At 45.9% G+C, this 19,897-nt stretch overlaps 1 protein-coding gene across 1 annotated transcript in view; it reads left to right on the top strand.

The window, feature by feature from the left end:
* Window positions 1–235: 235 nt before the first annotated feature.
* Window positions 236–19,897, top strand: part of TRIM71 (tripartite motif containing 71) — a 71,958-nt gene continuing 52,296 nt past the window's right edge. The window contains exon 1 of the mRNA XM_066245919.1: window positions 236–1,102. Within this exon, the coding sequence (XP_066102016.1) occupies window positions 236–1,102 (867 nt within the window). The remainder of the gene's footprint in view (window positions 1,103–19,897) is intronic.

Genomic DNA, 19,897 nt, shown 5'->3' with positions numbered 1-19,897 from the left:
ATCTGTGTCACCTCTGGATAGTGGCATTTAATGCCCGCAGCGTCGGGGGTGGCAGCGCGCGGGCCGGACGCGGCGAGGCCAAGCGGGCCGCGTCGCTCTGATGCGGGCTCCTGGATTGCAGGCCTAATCGATGCATTTTTCTGAGTGAGTCGGCGGCTCCCCCACCCACCTCGTCTGCGCTCTCCTCTCCTCCTCTTCCTCTCTGGTCTCCTCCCTCCTCCGGGCCTGGTTGCAAATGGCTTCGTTCCCTGAGACCGACTTTCAGATCTGCCTGCTGTGCAAGGAGATGTGCGGTTCGCCGGCGCCGCTCTCCTCCAACTCGTCTGCGTCGTCGTCGTCTTCGCAGACGTCTACGTCGTCGGGGGGCGGCGGCGGGGGCCCTGGGGCCGGGGCGCGCCGACTGCACGTCCTGCCCTGCCTGCACGCCTTCTGCCGCCCGTGCCTCGAGGCGCACCGACTGCCGGCAGCCGGCGGCGGCGCGCAGGGAGAGCCACTCAAACTGCGCTGCCCTGTGTGCGACCAGAAAGTAGTGCTGGCCGAGGCGGCGGGCATGGACGCGCTGCCTTCGTCCGCCTTCTTGCTCAGCAACCTGCTCGACGCCGTGGTGGCTACGGCCGACGAGCCGTCTCCCAAGAACGGGCGTGCCGGCGTCCCAGCGGGCGCGGGCGGCCACAGTAACCACCGGCACCATGCGCACCAGGCGCATCCGCGCGCGTCTACCTCGGTCCCCGCGCTCCCGCAGCCGCCGCCACCGCCGTCGTCCGCGCCTTCCCGCTCCGCGCCTGGGGGACCTGCTGCCTCTCCGTCGGCCCTGCTACTGCGGCGCCCGCACGGCTGCAGCTCCTGCGACGAGGGAAACGCCGCCTCGTCGCGCTGCCTCGACTGCCAGGAACACCTGTGCGACAACTGCGTCCGCGCGCACCAGCGCGTGCGCCTCACCAAGGATCACTACATCGAGCGCGGCCCGCCGGGCCCCGCCGCCGCCGCAGCCGCAGCCGCGGCGCAGCAGCTCGGCCTCGGGGCGCCTTTTGCCGGCCCGCCCTTCTCCATCCTTTCTGTCTTCCCGGAGCGCCTCGGCTTCTGCCAGCACCACGACGACGAGGTGAGTGTGTGGCGACTTCCGAGCGGGCTTCCCCCGGGCAGGGATGGGACGTGTATGTGTGTTTGTGTGTGTCCGTGTCCACACCCGAGAACCGCAGGAGCGCTCGCGAAGCGCCAGGGGACTCGTCCCAAAACGATGGGTTGGGGGATCAGGGGGGCCGTCTCCTTTCGAATGGATGCCTTATTTTTTCTTTGGTTACCTGGCGGTTGTCGCCAGCAAGTAGTAGTAGCAGCAGTAGGAGTTAGTGTATGTGCGTGCGTGTATGTGTTTGCTTGTGTGTAAGACCTGCCTCCTGTGTGCTTTGCCGCGAGGGACCCTCCAGGTGTCCAAAACGTGAGTTCCCTTTACCTCATTTAATTTTGTGTGTGGCAAAACGTGGCGACCGTTTTCTCCGTAGACATGACCTCGGAAAAGTTAAGTGTGTGTGTGTGTGTGTGTGTGTGTGAATGTAGACCTAGTTTCCTTGTGTTGAGAGCTCCTGCAGTCTCCGTTCCCGAGGTTTGAGGACACCCCCCCCCCTTCTTTCTGGACTTTGATTTTCTCATTTCATTTGTTTGACAAAGCATGTATTCTATTGTTTTAAGTAAGAACGCGAGATGGAGGAGCGGGTGCTGTGTATCTGTAGATGTGGTCTCCTGGTGCATGCACACTTAGAGGCCTCCCAACAAGCTGGACTCTTCGCTTTTCTCATTTTTGTTATAAAACTTGTAGATGGTTGCTTTTAAGTAGGGCACAACCAGGAAGAGAGGTAGGTGGCTGTGTGGATGAATGGTGGGTGAGGATCGCGTGTCCCTCTGTAGACCTGGTTTCCACGTGCGCGCTCCTCTGAATGAGGACTGTATTTTTTCGTTGGGACACGACGTTGGCAATGGTTGCTAGTGTTGAATATCGCGGCATCTGGATCTTTGAGAACCAAGGTGCCCTTGGTCTAAATCCCTTTCTTCCCCGCGGTTGTTTCCCCGCACTGTGGAAATAACATGTCCTGGCCCCTGAACCTCTCCTTATGCCCTTTGGCCTCGTGGGCCCAAGGCTGTGACTAGAGAAGCAGAATTGGGGGCTATTCCCTTTGCCCTTTCACAGATGGGAGTCCCTTGGGCCGCTCCTGGTTGCCCCAACTTTGAGTCCTACTGAAACTGCGTTCCCTGGTTGGGAGGTGTCCCCACATTGATCAAACAGGGGCTCGACCTGTCTTGGAAGAAAACCGAACCCAGTTAAGTTACACACAGGTATAACCCGAGGACTCACAAAATGTGAGGGCTGCACTGCAGTCTTTGGGCTTGATTTCTCTGTTATAGCTATTGAATAAACCCTATTGCTTATCTTTCACATGGTGTGACACCTTCCACTTTCCGGAACCACTGGAAGGAAAAAGGGCTGAAAATTTTGAGCAGCAGGCTCTGAAGAGGAGGGTCTGTAACTTACAGAGGATATCTCTCTGTAGACCTGTGAGATTGGGGGCCTATTCCTTCCTTCTTGTTTATATATAGTCTTGGGTTGGATGTAGAGCAGGAAACGGCAGAGGCTTAAAAATCACTGTGGGCCCTGGTCCAGTAGCTCTATTGCTTAGCATGTTGTCCCAATATGCAAAGGTTGCAAGTTTGATCCCCTGGTCAGGGCACATACAAGAATCAAGCAAGGAATGCATAAATAAGCGGAACAACAAATCCACTTCTCTCCCCCTCCCCCTTCTCCTTCTCCTTCCTCTCTCTCTCAAATCAATAAATAAAAATTAAAAAAAAAATCATGGAAATTTGCAGCCTCGGTGTGCTGGTACTTGCATAGCGCTGTGTTTTCCACTGTTAACTAGTTTTTTGGGGAGAAAGGAGATTGCCTGATGGCCTTAAGGTAGCTTCTTCTTTTGGAAAAAAGTTGAAATTCTAATTGTTTGATGTGGATATCTCACTTTTAAAAGTCTTTTTATAGGTATGAAGCTAGGGAGCAGTAATTTTTTTTTAAACTTAGTTATTAAATTTTTGAAAAAGATTTTATTTATTGATTTTACAGGGGTGGGTGTGGGGGACGAAGTAGTTACTTCACTCTAGGTATTTATTGGCTGCTTTTTGTATGTGCCTTGCCCTGGCAAACCCAGGGTTTCCAACCAGGGACCTCATGCTTCCAGGTTGGCAGTCTATTCACGGTACCACCACAGGCCAGGCTAATTTAGTTAATTCATTTTTAGAGTGAGGGAGGAAGGTGAGAGAAGAAGAAGAAACATTGATTTGTTGTTCCACTTATTGATACATCCACCGGTTGTGTCTTGCTTGTGCCCTGATCGGAGATGGATCCTGTAACCAGGATGACGCTCTACCAACTGACCTACCCAGCCAGGGCCAGGAGCCAGTTCCTCTTTTCCTTCGTTTTTAAGCTTTGAATGGACTCATTTTTAAAGTTTTTCACATTCATGGGTGAATGTTTCCAGGTTGAGCTAAATACCAATCTGAATCTCAGGAACGGAAAGGTAGAGATTAGGGAGAAATGGGGGGGGGGCTTTTGGGGGAAAGAGCGACCTGAATCCACCCAGTTACCCTCCTGGGAGGGGTGTTGATTAAACCTTCCTTCCCAGCAGCTGACTTAATTTAATTTTTAATTTTATTGATTTAAGAGAGGAAGGGAAAGTGAGAGAAGAGTTGAGAGGGAGAGAGAAGCGTAGATTTGTTGTTGCACCCTTTATGCATTTATTGGTGGGTTCTTCTATATGCCCAGACTAGGGATCAAACCCACACCCTTGGAATATCTGGATGATGCTCTCACCAACTGAGCTAACTCAGCAGATAATTTTAAATGGCAGGTTTTATTTATATTCCCAGTTAAAGATTCACATATGTTTTATTTGGGTTAAAACGGTGGATGCTCAGTGTTGCTGGACTTGTAAAAGATTTATACACACTTTTTAAATTATAAAACCATTCAAACAAAATGGGAGAGTGTAAAATGCAAAGTGAAGCTTCCCTCACCCTGGGAGGCACCTGGGTGCCTGGAAAATTCACTTTTGAACACGTGCTACACTAGGTTCAAGGTGTTTGGCAAAAGTATTAAGAGATTACATTGTTAAACTAAAGATCCTTTAAAAACAACATTTTCTGTTTTGAGCAAAATCTACCTACTTTTCAATTTTTCACTTAAAAGAATACTTGGGAGTTAATTTTTAGACCATTTCCCTGGATTTAGAATGCTAGAAAATTTGAGTTTTAAAGATGACACACCCAGAGCTGTGAAGGGACCAGTCAAGTGACACCATGTTCCTATAGGGGTTCCACCCACGGCCTAAGTTCTTCCTTTCCTTCCAAGGAAGTGATTATTTCAAAAGAACGTTGCATGAAAAAGCCATGGTTTTGACTTGGAAAAGAGCAGGAGGGTGCCTGACCCGTGATGGGTGCAGTGGATGGAGCGTCGCCTGGGGACCCTGAGGTCGCAGGTTGGAAAGAAACCCCTGGGCTTGCCAGGGGCAAGGCGCAGACAGAAAGCAACTGTTACTATTAGTTGATACTTACCGCTGCCCCCCCCCCCCCCAACACACTTAAACATAATAAAAGAACATGAGGGCACTTTTGGAGGATGACTGTCCTCTGTTTGTGGCAGGGCTGGATACCTAAACCCAGGTATTTGGCCGTATGTAAAGTCCATCTCAGTTTTTAAAATGTGCTACTTTGCTTAGTTGCCTTCTGTGACAACAGGCTCCACTAAATAATTCAGTTCGCTCTTGCCTTATGGTGACTGATGCCACCCTGACCTTGGGAAGGAGGTCTGACGCCAGGCTTTTCTTCTTTAAGTTTAGGAAGGGTGCCAATTCCAGTGCAAGGAGGCTTTCCTCAAACATCCCTCCCCCCCCCCCTCCCCAGCATGGGAATGGCTCCTTGGGATTGGCGAGGTTGTTTTGAGCACTTGATTTAAAATAACGTTTAATACCTAACCGGGGAGAGTGTTGGATTTTCCAGTGAAATGATAAGAACTGCTTGCTCCTACTCCTATTTGGCTCATAAAAAAAGAATAGTTGCAGTTTTCGCTAGTTGTATATCTTGATGGTCACCCGCAAGGCCTGCAAGTACCAAGGCCCACTGGATGTCCAGGCCGGGAGTCAGGGGCTCGTGTCCCGGAACCGCCGGCCATGCGCCTCGGGAGAGGCGGGTGAGACAGGCCGGCTGTGGGCCTGCGCCACCGCCCAGCCAGCCCGCAGTCCTCAGCCCAGAGCCTGCCTGCCTTGGCTCTGGTGACATTGCAGGAGCTGTGACCGCTTCTCCCCTGGCAGGCACCGGAGAAAGGGTCTGTGAGGGTCGCAGGCTTAGGCGGGAGTGGGATAGGGTGGGGTGGGGGGGAGGGAGTGGTAGGGGGTTAAGTGGGACTTGAGCGGATCTGCTCCTGCCACTCCGGAGTTCCCTTTAATGTTGTGTTATTGGCACACAGGATGTGAGCCTTTTGTTGTCTTAGGGGCTACACTGGAGCAGAAACCAGAGTGTGTGTTGTGTGTTAAAGCACTGGACCCCAGGCCTCTGTAAATGGTGGGAAGCCATCTGAGCGTGTTCTGGCTCCCAGGAAGGGCCCTGTCACTAGGGGGTGTGTGGGGGTGTGGGGTGGGGGTGGGGTTTGGGTATACACTTGCCTACTTAACCGGAAGATAACATAACATTGTAGCCCATCTCAGCCAGGATGGCAATATTGTTTCCAGTGAGGCAGGCCGAGGGTGGGTGGATTTTCCTGAGTCCCTTGGGTGGAAAATGGGATGCAGGTGTTGATATAATTAATACAGCCCCCTCCTTGGGCTTAAAAAAAGTCTCTTGGAAAGATAAGTGTTGGAATTCCAACCAGGTAAAAACCCTGGATATTAAACCATCCTAGGCTTGGGGCCTCTTTTCCTGTGAAAAGTACTCCAGAAACCTACTTCAAATCACTGGGAAGGTGGGTTTGCTGCCCAAAGTAATTGATTGTGGGATAAATTCTTGAATTGTATCTCATTTGGGATAAGTCACTGTGAATGCAGATTGTACCAGTGTTGGCACAAGATACATATTTTATTGTGCATTCACAGTATCTAAGCTTTTTTTCTTCAGGCATATATACCCTAGTGTATGTGTTTTTTAAAATTAGGTGCATATGCTGTGTAATGCATACTGAAAGACTGCAAGAACAAGAGAAAAAAATGTAAGCGCATTTTAGAGTTTCTGCACCCCATTTTCGACCCACTGTTGTAGGGCTTAGATGGATATGTTTGGTCTGATGCATACATGTCACCTGTTCGCCAGAAAACCAAAAACTTTTTGTAACTTGGAAATAATTGGGAGACTGCTGCTTTGAACATCCTGTTCAGCAGGTTTGTAGGTTGACGTCTGTTGAATTGAAGAAAATGCTTGATGGAAAACGTAGGGGAGACAAATGTTACTACTGCTTTCTTAATTTCTTACCTCGAAGGTAATCTGTTTATGGGCTTTTAAAAAGTCATATCTGAGCTGAGGAGTGTGCCCTTTCATTAAAGCGCACAGGGATGGATTTTTATCATCATGGATCCTGGGGAAGTGGTCTTGGCTAGTGAGGTCACCTTGCAGGCATAATAACAAGCCATAAAGTGTGTGCCAGTAATATTTGAGACCACCAATGGCATCAGCATTGCCTTGGAGAACTGTTTGTGACTTTTCCTTTTTAGAAAGAACAAACTATATATATCCGTGCCAAGTAGTTCTGTTGGTTGGAGCACCAGCTGGACATGACAGGGTTGTGGGTTTGATCACCGGTTGGGGCCTGTTTTACAGGGAGCAACCAATGAATGCATAAGTAAGTAGAACAACAAATTGATGTTCCTCTCTCCTCCCTAAAATAAGTAAATTACTAAAGAGTCACCAGCACTGGTTTTGAGGTTGCATAGACTTGCTTGGGGTTGATAGGGTTTCTGTTCCCAATGCTAGGGAATATGTACACAGCCCCCCACCCCCACACACTCACACACACACTCTGGAAACAATGAAGGTAGTACTTCAGGAAGAGAACCAGGTACTTTATGCCAGACCTCAGTGTTGTGTTTTGTTTTGTTTTGTTTTAATTACTGATATTTAGAGAGAGGAAGGTGAGGGGGGAGAGGCAATCGATTTGTTTTTCTACTTATCTGTGCAATCATTGGTTGATTCTTGTGTGTGCCCTGACCAGGAATTGAACCCGTGACCTTGATGTACCAGGACCAATTGAGCATCTGACCAGGGCTCAGACTTCTGTTCTTCATTTGACATTACAGTTTGTTCTTTGTGGCTCAGATGTGTTCAGGTTAAGCAGTTGTACGTGGAATAAAGAAGTTTTGGCCCTGGCCGGGTCGCTGGGTTTGGTTAGAGTATCGTTCCCGTACACCAAGGTTGCAGGTTGCAGATTCCATCTCTGGTCGAGCACATACAAGACCAACCAGTGAATACATAACCAAGTGGAACAATAGATCGATGTTTCTCTCCCTCCTTCTCTCTAAAACCAATAAATACATTTTAAAAACAGAAATCTTGAATGTCTTTCAAGATTGAGTAAAATTTTTTTCCACCACAGCTTTCTCCCTTCCGTTTTAGCTACTTAAAAATCAGGACTCAGAAACCAACATTAAAATGTACAGTTTTTAACATTTTTTTTTATAATTTATTCATTTTAGAGAGGAGAGGGAGAGACAGAGAAGAGAGACAGAGAGAGAGAAGGGGGGAGGAGCTGGAAGCATCAACTCCCATATGTGCCTTGACCAGGCAAGCCCAGGGTTTCGAACCGGCGACCTCAGCATTTCCAGGTCGACGCTTTATCCACTGCGCCACCACAGGTCAGGCTAAAACGTACAGTTTTTTAAAAGCACTGTCTCTTCATAGGTTTTTGAGCATAGCTGTTGGTTTTTTTTTTTTTCCATTTAAAAAACTTTGCATGTATAGGAAGGAGGAGTTAGCTTTTGGGGAAGTTGTAAATGAGATGAAATGGTTAAAGTGCTTTTGTTGAAATAGTAGTCAGAAGGAAAAAGGGTTCATAAGTTCTCCTGATTCAAGAGAAATTTTAACTTACTTGATAATTCTATAGCTCTAAACTTTATCCGCCAAATTTTATTTCCTTTGGTCTAACTTAAAAGTTACACGATTTGCTTAATCTGGCCATTTCTCCATCTAATTCCTCACACAGGGCAAGGTTTATCCTTCGTGAATAAAGGACTATTTTGGTGTCATTCTCCATGACACATTTTTTTTGTGGGACAGACAGAGGGACAGATAGATAGGGACAGACAGACAGGAAGGGAGAAAGACAAGAAACATCAATTCTTTGTTGCAGCTCCTTAGTTGTTTATTGATTGATTTCTCATATGTGCCTTGACTGGGGGCTACAGCAGACTCCTTGCTCAAGCCAGCAACCTTGGGCTCAAGCTGGTAAGCCTGTGCTCAAGCCAGCGACCTCGGGGTCTTGAACCTGGGTCCTCCACATCTCAGTCCAACTCTCTATCCACTGCACCACCACCTGGTCAGGCTCTCCATGACACTTTTAAGCAAAAGGTTGAGATGCATTCTACCGCGCAGGTCGTTTCTAAGAAGTATCCCCTTCCCACTCTGCCATAACACTGACAATTAAAGGCTTGGCTTTCGGAAGCTGTTTTTGCCCTCTGTTATTTTGGCAGAGAGCAAGAGAAAGATTGATGAAGAATTCGAGGTCCCTAAAAGGGAGCAATACACAACCCATTGCAGTCCATTCTGTTCCCCCTTCTCTTGACCTTTCAAGCATTGTGACTTGCAAGGGGACGCTTGATCCATCTTCCCTCATCAGCTGATGCGACCTCATGCCTGTGCAGTACTGAATTATTCTTCTCCCTTTGAGGTTTTGTCTATACCAACAAACTGAGTTGACTGAAACCAGATTGACTTTTGATTGACAAGACTGGCTTATTCACAGAAGAACTGGGAGGGGTGGGGGCTGAGCAATTTACATCTGAAACTATTTGACTTAAACCTTATTCCTGGGTGATTCTTTCCCTCAGATGCCATCACCAGCTTCCCTCAGGTTTTAGTTTGCTTTAGGTAGGTTTTGAGGGGGCGGGTGGAATGAAATGGGGCGAGACTCCCAACTCCTCCTGGATCTCATCTTTGTTCAAACCCAACTGAGACTTCCGGGAGATCCGTATTTCATCCAAAGACCTCAGACCAGTGTTTTGCTTTGTCTTGTCCTCCTTAATGTAGATTTTCTACTAACCCCAGGCCGTTCCTTACCTCTGAGCATCAGTTCCCAGCAAGTGAATTTTTTTAGTAAATCCAGTGATCCCAGTTTAATAATCAGTAGGCACAACACCCTGAGAAAAGCGGGGTAATACCTTTCGTGATAAAGTTCTCACTTTCAGCAAATTGAAGCTGTCAGTTTTGGGAAGGGGGGGAGACTTGGTGAACTGCGCAGACTCCTGCAGAAGAGCGCCTTCTGTCAATGTAAATTCGAACAAAGCAGAGCAGTGTATACAAAAGAGAATTAAGTGGGTCAAAGTTAGTTATGTAGACAGAGGGCATCCCCTCATGGCTTGGCCACCTTGTCACTTTTGAGACCCCTGAGTGGGCTTTGGAGCCTGAGCTAGTGAGGAACCCTTGGGAATGAAAGAGGAACCCCTGTGTCTTTCCTAAACGTGTCAACAGCTGTGTCCTTCAGTTGTTACTTCTGGGGAGCTTGGCTAGCCATTTCCTTCTAGCCTTAACCATTTGCAGTAAAAAAATGTGTTTTTCTTGAGATGCCAGTGTGTTTTTTTTTATTTTGACTAATTGGGGTAATTATAAAGTAAATCTGTGCTTAGATTTTGCTGCTAAACACAGATCAGGTATGACCACATCAGCGTAGGTGTTTTAAGAATGAGAATTGTGAATAGGTGGCATCCGCAGTCATAATTATGTTTTCAGACCATGTCTGTAAAGTTTGGTCTGTGTCTCTGAGATTAGTGTCAGGGAGATATTTCTCTCTGGGATCATCTTTAGCTTTGTACTGAAGATGCACACACAAGAATGTGTTGATTGTGTGTTGGGCAGAAAAGGATATGGTAAAGAGAGTTTTAGTAGTTGGAAAAAAGTTCTTTTGTGATGTTTCTTACTAAAGGTGTCTATTTAACTTTACTGGAGCACTCAGACAATGAGATTCTAGGATGAGTCCTTGCTCTGCCTCAGTTTTCTCAGTTATAGCCCTGGCTGGGTAGCTCTCAGATAGAGCATCGTTCTGATACACCAAGGTTTGATCTCTTGTCAGGGTACTTGCAAGAGTCAACCAGTGAATGCATCAATACATGGAACAACAAATCGATGTTTCTCTTTTTACCTTCCTTTCTCTTTCTTTCAAATCACTTTTAACAAATGGCAGTTACACCTGACCAGGCGGTGGCGCAGTGTTTAGAGCATCTGACTGGGATGCAGAGGACCCAGGTTCAAGACCCCGTGGTCACCAGCTTGGAACCAAGGTCGCTGGCTCGAGCAGGGGGTTACTTGGTCTGCTGAAGGCCCACGGTCAAGGCATATAGGAGAAAACAATCAATGAACAACTATGGTGTCACAACGAAAAACTGATGATTGATGCTTCTCATCTCTCTCCGTTCGTGTCTGTCCCTATCTATCCCTCTCTCTGACACTCTCTCTGTAAAAAAAAAATGACAGTTACACTTTTCAGTGTTGTAAGGATATTAGAGATGACAAAATGTCACAGCACAGTGTCCCACCATAGAAGGCAATGGCAAACATTCATAACAGCTTTTATTAATAAGCTACGAATTAGAGTATTGAAGCAGACTCCTCCCCTCTTTTATTTTTTATTTTATTTATTCATTTTAGAGAGGAGAGAGAGAGGGAGAGGGAGAGACAGAGAAAGAGAGGAGAGAGAGACTGTGGGGGGAGGAGCTGGAAGCATCAACTCCCATATATGCCTTGACCAGGCAAGCCCAGGGTTTCGAACCGGCGACCTCAGCATTTCCAGGTCGACGCTTTATCCATTGCGCCACCACAGGTCAGGCTTCTTTCCCTGAAAAAAGGGTGTTGTGGAAGAAAACACGTTTTCAGTGGTAGAGATTGTGGCTGAGCTGTGCTTTTATCAGTTCACCATCTCCTCAATGGAAAGCTCTGTGGTCCTTTCAGGTGATGCAAGGTACACTGGAGAAAAATGCATAAGCCTTGTTTCAGTTTAGAAAATCTGGGAATCAACTTTAACTCTTGGTCTAAACCAGGGGTAGTCAACCTTTTTTTTTCCTAAAATTTTTAATTATTTTTATTTATTCATTTTAGAGAAGAGAGAGATAGAGAGAGAGAAGGGGAGGAGGAGCAGGAAGCATCAACCCCCATACGTGCCTTGACACAGGGCAAGCCCAGGGTTCTGAACTGGTGACCTCAGCATTCCAGGTTAACGCTTGATCCACTGAGCCACCACAGGTCAGGCTAGTCAACCTTTTTATACCTACCGCCCACTTCTGTATCTCTGATAGTAGTAAAATTTTCTAACCGTCCACTGGTTCCACAGTAATGGTGATTTATAAAGTAGGCAAGTAACTTTACTTTATAAAATTTATAAAGCAGAAGTTACTGCAAGTTAAAGCATGTAATTACTTACCAAGTACTTTATGTCGGATTTTCACTAAGTTTGGCAGAATAAATCTTTATAAAACAACTTACTGTAGTTAAGTCTGCTTTGGTTGCTCCGCTACCGCTCACCATGAAAGCTGGAACGCCCACTAGTGGGTGGTAGGGACCAGGTTGACTACCTCTGGTCTAGACCATTTTAGGGTTCTCAGGGCTCCCTAAGCCCAGGAGAGAAGATGGATATTCAGAGGCTATAGCAATCCCTTCAGCTTTTTTCCCCCCCCTTCCAGATGGAAGACCAGTTTGCATTTTATATGATGTATTTGAGAACAATTAATCTTTGAAGCCATGATACCTAATCTCCCCCCCCCCCCCCAACTGTGGCATTTCAAGGAAAACCGATCAACTTGCTTAAGGGAACAACAGTCTGATTTCAGAGACTGAAATATTATATTAGCGTTCATTTCATGGCATTGTTGGTGTGTGTGTTTTGGGATAGGCATCTGAAGATGAAACTTAAATTACTACAGGACAGGCTTAAGTCACTGTAGAAAAGTCCCCCGCTACTTGACAATCCACAGGTGGTTAAACGAGGTGTGTTGATCAGCCGCTCATCTTGTCCACATCTCTCTTCATTGCTTTGGATTCACAAACATTTGGCTAGTTCATGTTTTTGAAACTAGTTCCTACACACCTGATAATAATTAGTTGCTTGACTACTTACTTAGCTTCTTATGTTTTATTTTCTGACTTTTGATCTTTTCTAAGTTGTTAAGTAGAAAGTTAGCTATACATACCTACATGGGCCCCGTGGTCTTGGCTAAAATGAGTGCGACATCGCCGTGGGTCTCATTCCAAAATGAATGTGTGAAGTATTACTAACAGAACAAGAATTTAGCGAGAAAGAGGACTTGAGTCTTAATTATTCTCTTGAAGTTATAACTGAGTCTCAAAAGAGATCTGAGTGAGGAGGATGCTTCTCCTGCCAAGCAGTTTTTTCACACAGGGTGTGCGTGTTTTATTCCGGACCTCAGTCCGCGGAGGCCACCTCTGGCCCCGTAGCCCGGTTCCCCTGTCTCCTGGCCTCAACACTGGAAAGCAAGTAAATACTTTGGCATTAGTGGGTAGGGGCTCTCAGTAGACCTGGCCTCTGTTGACGCTAGTAGATTTAAGGACTAGTTCCAGGAAGACTTTGCCGGATTGTCAATTTTCAGTGGTGATGGATGCAGATTGGGTTTAACCTTCAAAAGACACTCATGCGACTGCCATTTTATTCCTTTGTCAGGAGCAAAAGGAAAGGAGACCTCTTAGTTTTCAAGCCAAGAATGAATTTCTTTGAGAATTCTGTTTGTGTTTTTTTTTTTTTAAACTCTTTTTTTTTATTTTTTATTTTTTTATTCATTTTTTTTTTTTTTAGAGAGGAGAGAGGGAGAGAGAGAGAGAAAGAGAGACAGACAGAAGGGGGGAGGAGCTGGAAGCATCAACTCCCATATGTGCCTTGACTAGGCAAGCCCAGGGTTTCGAACCGGCGACCTCAGCATTCCAGGTCGACGCTTTATCCACTGCGCCACCACAGGTCAGGCAAAATCAGTATTTTATTTTTAGATTTTGACTGGGCAAGTCCAGGGTTTTGACCGTCAACCTCAGTGTTCCAGGTCAACACTCAATCCACTGTGCCACCACAGGTCAGGCTGTGTTTTTTTTTAAATTAATTTTTAGAGAAAGAAAGGGGAAGAGACCGAGAGAAACATTTGTCATTCCAGTTATTCACACTCATGGTTTATATCAGGGTCCCCAAACTTTTTACACAGGGGGCCAGTTCACTGTCCCTCAGACCATTGGAGGGCCGGACTATAAAAAAAAACAAAACTATGAACAAATCCCTATGCACACGGCACATATCTTATTTTAAAGTAATAAAACAAAATGGGAACAAATAATATTTAAAATAAAGAACAAGTAAATTTAAATCAACAAACTGACCAGTATTTCAGTGGGAACTACGCTCCTCTCACTGACCACCAATGAAAGAGGTGCCCCTTCCGGAAGTGCGGTGGGGGCCGGATAAATGGCCTCAGGGGGCTGCATATGGCCCGCGTGCCGTATTTTGGGGACCCCTGGTTTATATCTTGTATGTGCCCTGAGGGAGGCTCAAACCTGCAAACTCAGCATGTTGGGAACACAATGCTCTAACCAACTGAGCTACCTGGGCAGGGCTGAAAATAATAGTTTTTGATATTTGGACCTTTTATGAATGTTACATAGATGAAGGAGGGAATTGGGGAGATGAGAGAGGGAACAGTAAATTGGAAGATGTAGCTTCTCAGTATAAAGACAAGAAAGAGCATGAGCTTTTTTAAAAAAAATTTATAAATTTTATTTATTCATTTAGAGAAGAGAGAGAGAGAGAGAGAGAAGGGTAGGAGGAAAAACAGGAAGCATCAACTCCCAAATGTACCTTGACCAGGCAGGCAAGCCCAGGGTTTTTGAGCAGGTGACCTCAGCGTTCCAGGTCGCCGCTTGACCCACTGCGCCAGCACAGGTCAGGCCAAGAGCATGAGCTTTTTTAGAGAACAGAAGATCTTGGTTTAAGGCAGGGGTCCCCAAACTACGGCCCGCGGGCCACATGCAGCCCCCTGAGGCCATTTATTCGGCCCCCGCCACACTTCTGGAAGGAGCACCTCTTTTATTGGTGGTCAGTGAGAGGAGCATAGTTCTCATTGAAATACTGGTCAGTTTGTTGATTTCAATTTACTTGTTCTTTATTTTAAATATTGTATTTGTTCCCGTTTTGTTTTTTTACTTTAAAATAAAGTATGTGCAGTGTGCATAGGGATTTGTTCATAGTTTTTTTATAGTCCGGCCCTCCAATGGTCTGAGGGACAGTGAACTGGCCCCCTGTGTAAAAAGTTTGGGGACCCCTGGTTTAAGGCCTAGTGTTGCCCTGAAGTAACTGTGTGACTTTAGACAAGTCATTTAACTGAGCTGGACCTTTTAGATGGCAGCCCTAGAAATGGTTATCTTTTATAATAAAGAGACCTGTCTGTGGAGAGAGCTGTCATTTACATGAAGGTCCTTTGAAGGAGCTAGAAAAATTAATGTCTTAATAATATAGGTGCCACCTAACTGCACAAATATCCTGAAAAAAGCTTTGGCTTCCCCTTTCCCTGCAGGTTGCTGCCAGAGGGTAAAATTTCTTTTTCATGAAATTAAATCTGCTACTTATCTTTGTTAAGTATTTCCTGGTGGATGGCCAAGTGATATTTGATGCCTCAAAATAATTTGGGCAGTTCCTCATTGCTGGTAGGACTCAATGCGTTAAGATTTGTCACCAAAATATTTTAATGTCTTTTCTGTGAAGAACTGCGCTCCGTGCTAAAAGATGTGTGATGGCAGTCTGTGACCAGTCCCCCCCCCCCCCAGCTTGTGGTCTGTGTGTCTGCCCGTGAAGACAAAACCGAAAGGGAGAAGGTGGAGAAGGGGAGTCTGCTGTGTGTGCAGCCTATTTAAATTACTAAATGAAATCAATGTTAAAGCTCACAGCATCTCACCAGTTCTGCGGGGGGAGATGAGTTTGGGTTGAAAGGAGAGGTTTCTTGGGAGAATTGTGGGATTTAGGGAAAAGGGGAGAGAGTGATTTCTAGGAACCTGGAGTGGAGGGTATGTAATCGAAATCTTTGACCTTATTCTTCTTTCTAATCGTTTCAGCATCCTTCAGGAGGGTCTTGGGGGTCCCCTTCCTCTCGCCTCGCTCCTGGGGGATGGGTTACTGACAGTGTAGAGGAAACAACTGTTGTATCCATCAGGAGCCAGAGTCCCAGTTCTTTCTTTTTTCCAGGTAATCTAATGTAAAGAGTTGTTGACTGTTACGGAGTTGTTAACTGGGAAGCTGATAGGCAAGACGAGAACACGAGGGTATCTGGGAAGTAGCAACTGGGGGAAGCAGCTGCCATCCTAGGGCTGGGGGATCAAAAGGAAAGACGAAGGAATTAGTGACACTTAGGAAGGTTCCTGTGGGTCTGGCCCCTCGGGGTGGGGGTGGGAAGACCCAGATGACAGACAAACTGGTTCCTCCATGGAAATGACCCAGTGCTGCTGGGGGTAGAAAGAAGTCCGTTGATGGTGTGGCCCAGGATGCAGCGATATATAGAGCAAAACCCCCTTTCTCCCTTTAGCATCGCATCCCCTGTTTTCAACCGGGGCCCAGCTGACAAGCAGAGTTGTGCTTTGACAAGCAGAGTTGTGCTTTGCTCACGTCTCAGTCCCCCTTCCTCCATTCACAAGGGGGGGGGCGGGGAGGGGAAGGGCAGGTTTGAGTCTGAGAGGATGAACGGATGAACTCGGGGAACAGCGTGGCTGGGAAGATGGCACCCCTCTTGGGTGCCATTGCTCCTCCTGGCCGCACCCCCGGGCCTGATTCCACTGGAACTTTTCATAGACCTTAGACAAATGGGGACCCAGGACAGGACCCAAGTTGACAGTGCTGCTCCTCTCAGTGGGCAGGGCCTGCTTGGCCCAGCCTGCTGCTGACCTCAGGCAGGCAGCCCCTCGCTGACCAAGGGACACTGCTGTTTTTGTCCGTTGTACGCGCTCATGTAATTACACAGTCTAAGTAAAGATGAAATGAATGCAGGAAATTGTAATTACTATGAAAACAGGCCTGCGTTTTTATGGAAACCGATTTGGTAAAGGAGGCAGCCCTGGGAATACGGCAGCCGGCAAAATAGCCTTAAATCTTTCCTTCCCACCGATTTGGGTGATTTTTCTCTGTCTTTCCTAATGCCTGTCTTTCCTAATGCTTCATTTGGTTCTGGGCCTGGAGCAGGGCTGCTGCTGGTCCACAAAGGGCATCCGCGGATGCTGCCTGTGAGGACTAGCCCAGTAGGGTTATAGCCTTGGGGGAGTGCGCTGGGGAGGCTCGGATTGGCTGTGGGGAGGACCTGCGTCCCTCCCTCTCTCGTCCCTCCCTCTCTCGGCCTTTAAGATGGCCAGCAGTGCCCCCCCCACCCCCCATCTAGCTTGGTCCTGCAGTTCAGAGGGAGGCCTTACCTTCTACAGGTTGGGGGTTTTCTAATTTGTTTTTGTTTATTGAGATGGTAGTTTACATAGTGTAAAAATTCCTTTTTTTTTAAAAAAAAGTACAATTCTGCACTTTTTTAGGAAGAGTATGTACAATGTCATTATCACACTCAAAATTCAGAAGGGTACCAATCACTCTCAGAATCCGAAACCAACCCTCACAACCCAGCCTCAGGCACTCACCTCTATTGTTACAAGTTTGCCCTTTCTAGAATGCCCTACAGTGTAACCTGCCGTTGTTAGTCTTTCCCGTGGGGTTTTTTTTCAGTGGCTGAATACATTCAAGAGTCATCCCCATTGGGGCTGCTGCTGAGTAGTCTTCCATCGTCTGAATGCTGTACCCAAGTTGAACAGGTTTACAAGTTGAGGGGCACCGTGTTTCCTGTTTTAGGCGACTGGGAACATGTCTTTTAATGCCTGGAATGTGTGCAGTGCTGTGAGTGGCGGTGGTCACCGGCTCACTCATGCTGGGGTCCCTGTTTTGATCCAGCACCAACTTGTGTGGCTCTGAGCCTCGATTTCCCAATCAGTCCATATGAGTTGGTAACATGCTCATTAGTCAGCCTAGGGTTGACTTTTTGTTTGTTTGTTTGAAAATCAAATGGAGTACTGTATTTGCTGATCAGAGAGTGCCATGTGCCCTGTGCATAAATATAAGTGAAGACATATAAAAAGTTTGGGGGACACTCTTGACTCCTGCAGAGGTCAGTGGAAGCACCTGCTAGGCCCCACTATTTCTGATAATCTTCCAGAGAAATTCCTCTTGGTTTTTTTATCTCCTTTGGTTTTAGTTGTGGGCTATATCAGAGCTTTCAGGGATTTAGAGGGATATTCTAAAGAGGAAATGATATCTCACCAGTTTAATTGGATTTTTTAAATGCCACATGGAGGCAAAACAATACAAAAACCATAAAGGGAATCTTGAGGGTTTCAGTCTCTATACTTTTAAACTGAAGGTTAGTTAGGGGAGAAAAGGGTTTTGTGTTAGGGTTTTATTCATGGTGATAAGTGGGAAACAGTATGAAGGGGGTGGGGGGGGAGATAGCAAAATCCTCTTCAAGCAGGAAATAATGGTTAATTCTGGTCATCTGTAGGACTTGTCACACAGCAGCTATGCATTTTGTAACCTTTTTCATCTTTAACTTTATTGTGCAGTAGATATGCCTCGTTGTCTAAGAGTTGAACTTATTAAACCTGTCTTCTTCGTCTGTACCGTCTTTCCTTTACTGTTGGTTATTTGCTCACTAAATTTGTGTGTTGTTAATTATACAGAAATGTTAATACTACGCAAATGCACGCACAGAAAGGCACTAAATATATTTGGGCATCTCAGACGGAAAGTTATGCCTCTGATACAGCATAACTTTGAAAACGAGCATTTCCCTCTCATAAAAGGGGATGGTGTACACATTTGGTGTTTTCATCATTATTCATATCGTTTTCTTTCTCTGTTGATTGTCTAGGGTCTGCTGCACAACTGAGCACAGAATTTGTTTGAATTTTATGACAATCTGCCCAGTTCATCAGTATCTACTTTTTCCAAGCCCATAAAACTTACTTTCAATTTTTTTTCTTCAATGTGCCTTCTAGGATGCAGAATCCATTTTCCTCTTAAAAATAAAAGCATCAAACAAAATAAATGGGAATAAAACTGGAAAGCCATGTGTAAGATCAAATTATGCAGATGAAAAGGTGATGTTTGGCCTTGCTTTAGTCTTAAAAGAGATTGGATTTCAGGCTCTGTTTGGTCCAGTTTGTTGGCTTGTAACATGATGGTGGATGGAGTATATTTCATGGGGGATCCCAGAAAGTCCAGGGTGTAACTTTCTGTGATTTCAGCAGATTAAGAAACAAAAGTCTTAAAAACTTGACTAGGAGGTAGGTCCCTGTCCTGCCTGCCAGGGCCTGCCTGCCAGTTCCTGGACCTGCAGACAGGCACTTGGAAATGTCACTGAGGGAGGAGGCTTCTCACCCCCTCTTGATGCTAAAGGCAGACAGATTTGCCCACAGTGAACAAAAAAAGAGGAACCAAATGAACGAGTGCTTCATCAGAACTATAGAAGATTTGCAAACACTTGACAGGGGTTAAAAGGGGGGAAGAGGTAACAGTTTCGTTTTAAATTTGTGTTCTTTTAACATTTCAGGTTTTCTTAAACTGACATTTTTTTTTTGTTTGACTTCACAGCCCTTGTCATTTTGGGCTGTAATTTTTCTGAATACGTACGCGCTTGTGACTGTATTTATTTGACCTTTTCTCGCTTCCTCCACCGTCCTCTGCTGGGACAGTGGGAAAAACGGAGCTTGTTTTCAGGGCTCCCTTGTATTCCCAGCAAGTAACTTGGACCAGTTAACTCTAATCCTACTATTAATATAATGATGCAGGTAATACATAAATATATCTCTGTTGGGATTATCTTTAAAAAAAAAAAAAAATTTTTTTTTTTTTTTTTTAGTATACCCCAGTCCTGCTTCTTTCCAAAGTGTATGATCTGGGTTTGTGAATTTTCTTTTAAGGCTTAACAGCCATTCACACACACAACACACACACAGAAATATGGGTCACAGTTAAATTTCTTTCAATGATCTCTCTTTTAAAAAACCTTTCAATGGATTTCTTTTTTAAAAGTTAAATTTACTGAGGTGACATTGGTTAATAAGAATTATAGTCCTTGTGGGGAAGGGAGTAAAGAGGGACAAATACACCATAATGGAAAATGATCTGACTTTGGGTGATGGGTACACAACACAGTAGAAATGCTCACCTGAAACCTATGCATTCTTTTTGATCAGTGGCACTTTGTTACATTTAATCTAAAAACAAATGACAGTCTTAAAAACATGTGGATGTTTTCCTGTAGCAACTTGCTGGTCATCTTTGCTCTGAACCGTGGTGTTTGAGGTGTGGAATTCATTTAGCTGTTCCTTATTTAGATTTCTCTCTACATTTGGCCTTTGTCATCAGTGTGCCCTGTTGACTTGTCCCTGTTACTTCTGGAGGGAAGATCCCTCTCCACCCCCAGCCAGGGAATTGCTAGGAAGCTGAAGAGACGCATTTGAAATGTTAATTTGCTCCTGAGAGCTTGCTTGCCTCCTACCAGCCACGTTTCCTCCCACCCCACCCATCCTTGTTGCCATCAATTTAACGGAGAAAGATGGCTCGTCCTGTTGTTTTTACTTTGCATTTCCATGATTGCGGCTAGCT

The sequence above is a fragment of the Saccopteryx bilineata genome, chromosome 10 (genome assembly GCF_036850765.1).
Source record: "Saccopteryx bilineata isolate mSacBil1 chromosome 10, mSacBil1_pri_phased_curated, whole genome shotgun sequence".
Classification (NCBI taxonomy): Eukaryota; Metazoa; Chordata; class Mammalia; order Chiroptera; family Emballonuridae; genus Saccopteryx; species Saccopteryx bilineata.
Note: the sequence above shows the minus strand (reverse complement) of the source record. Positions and strands in the feature narration are given on the sequence as shown.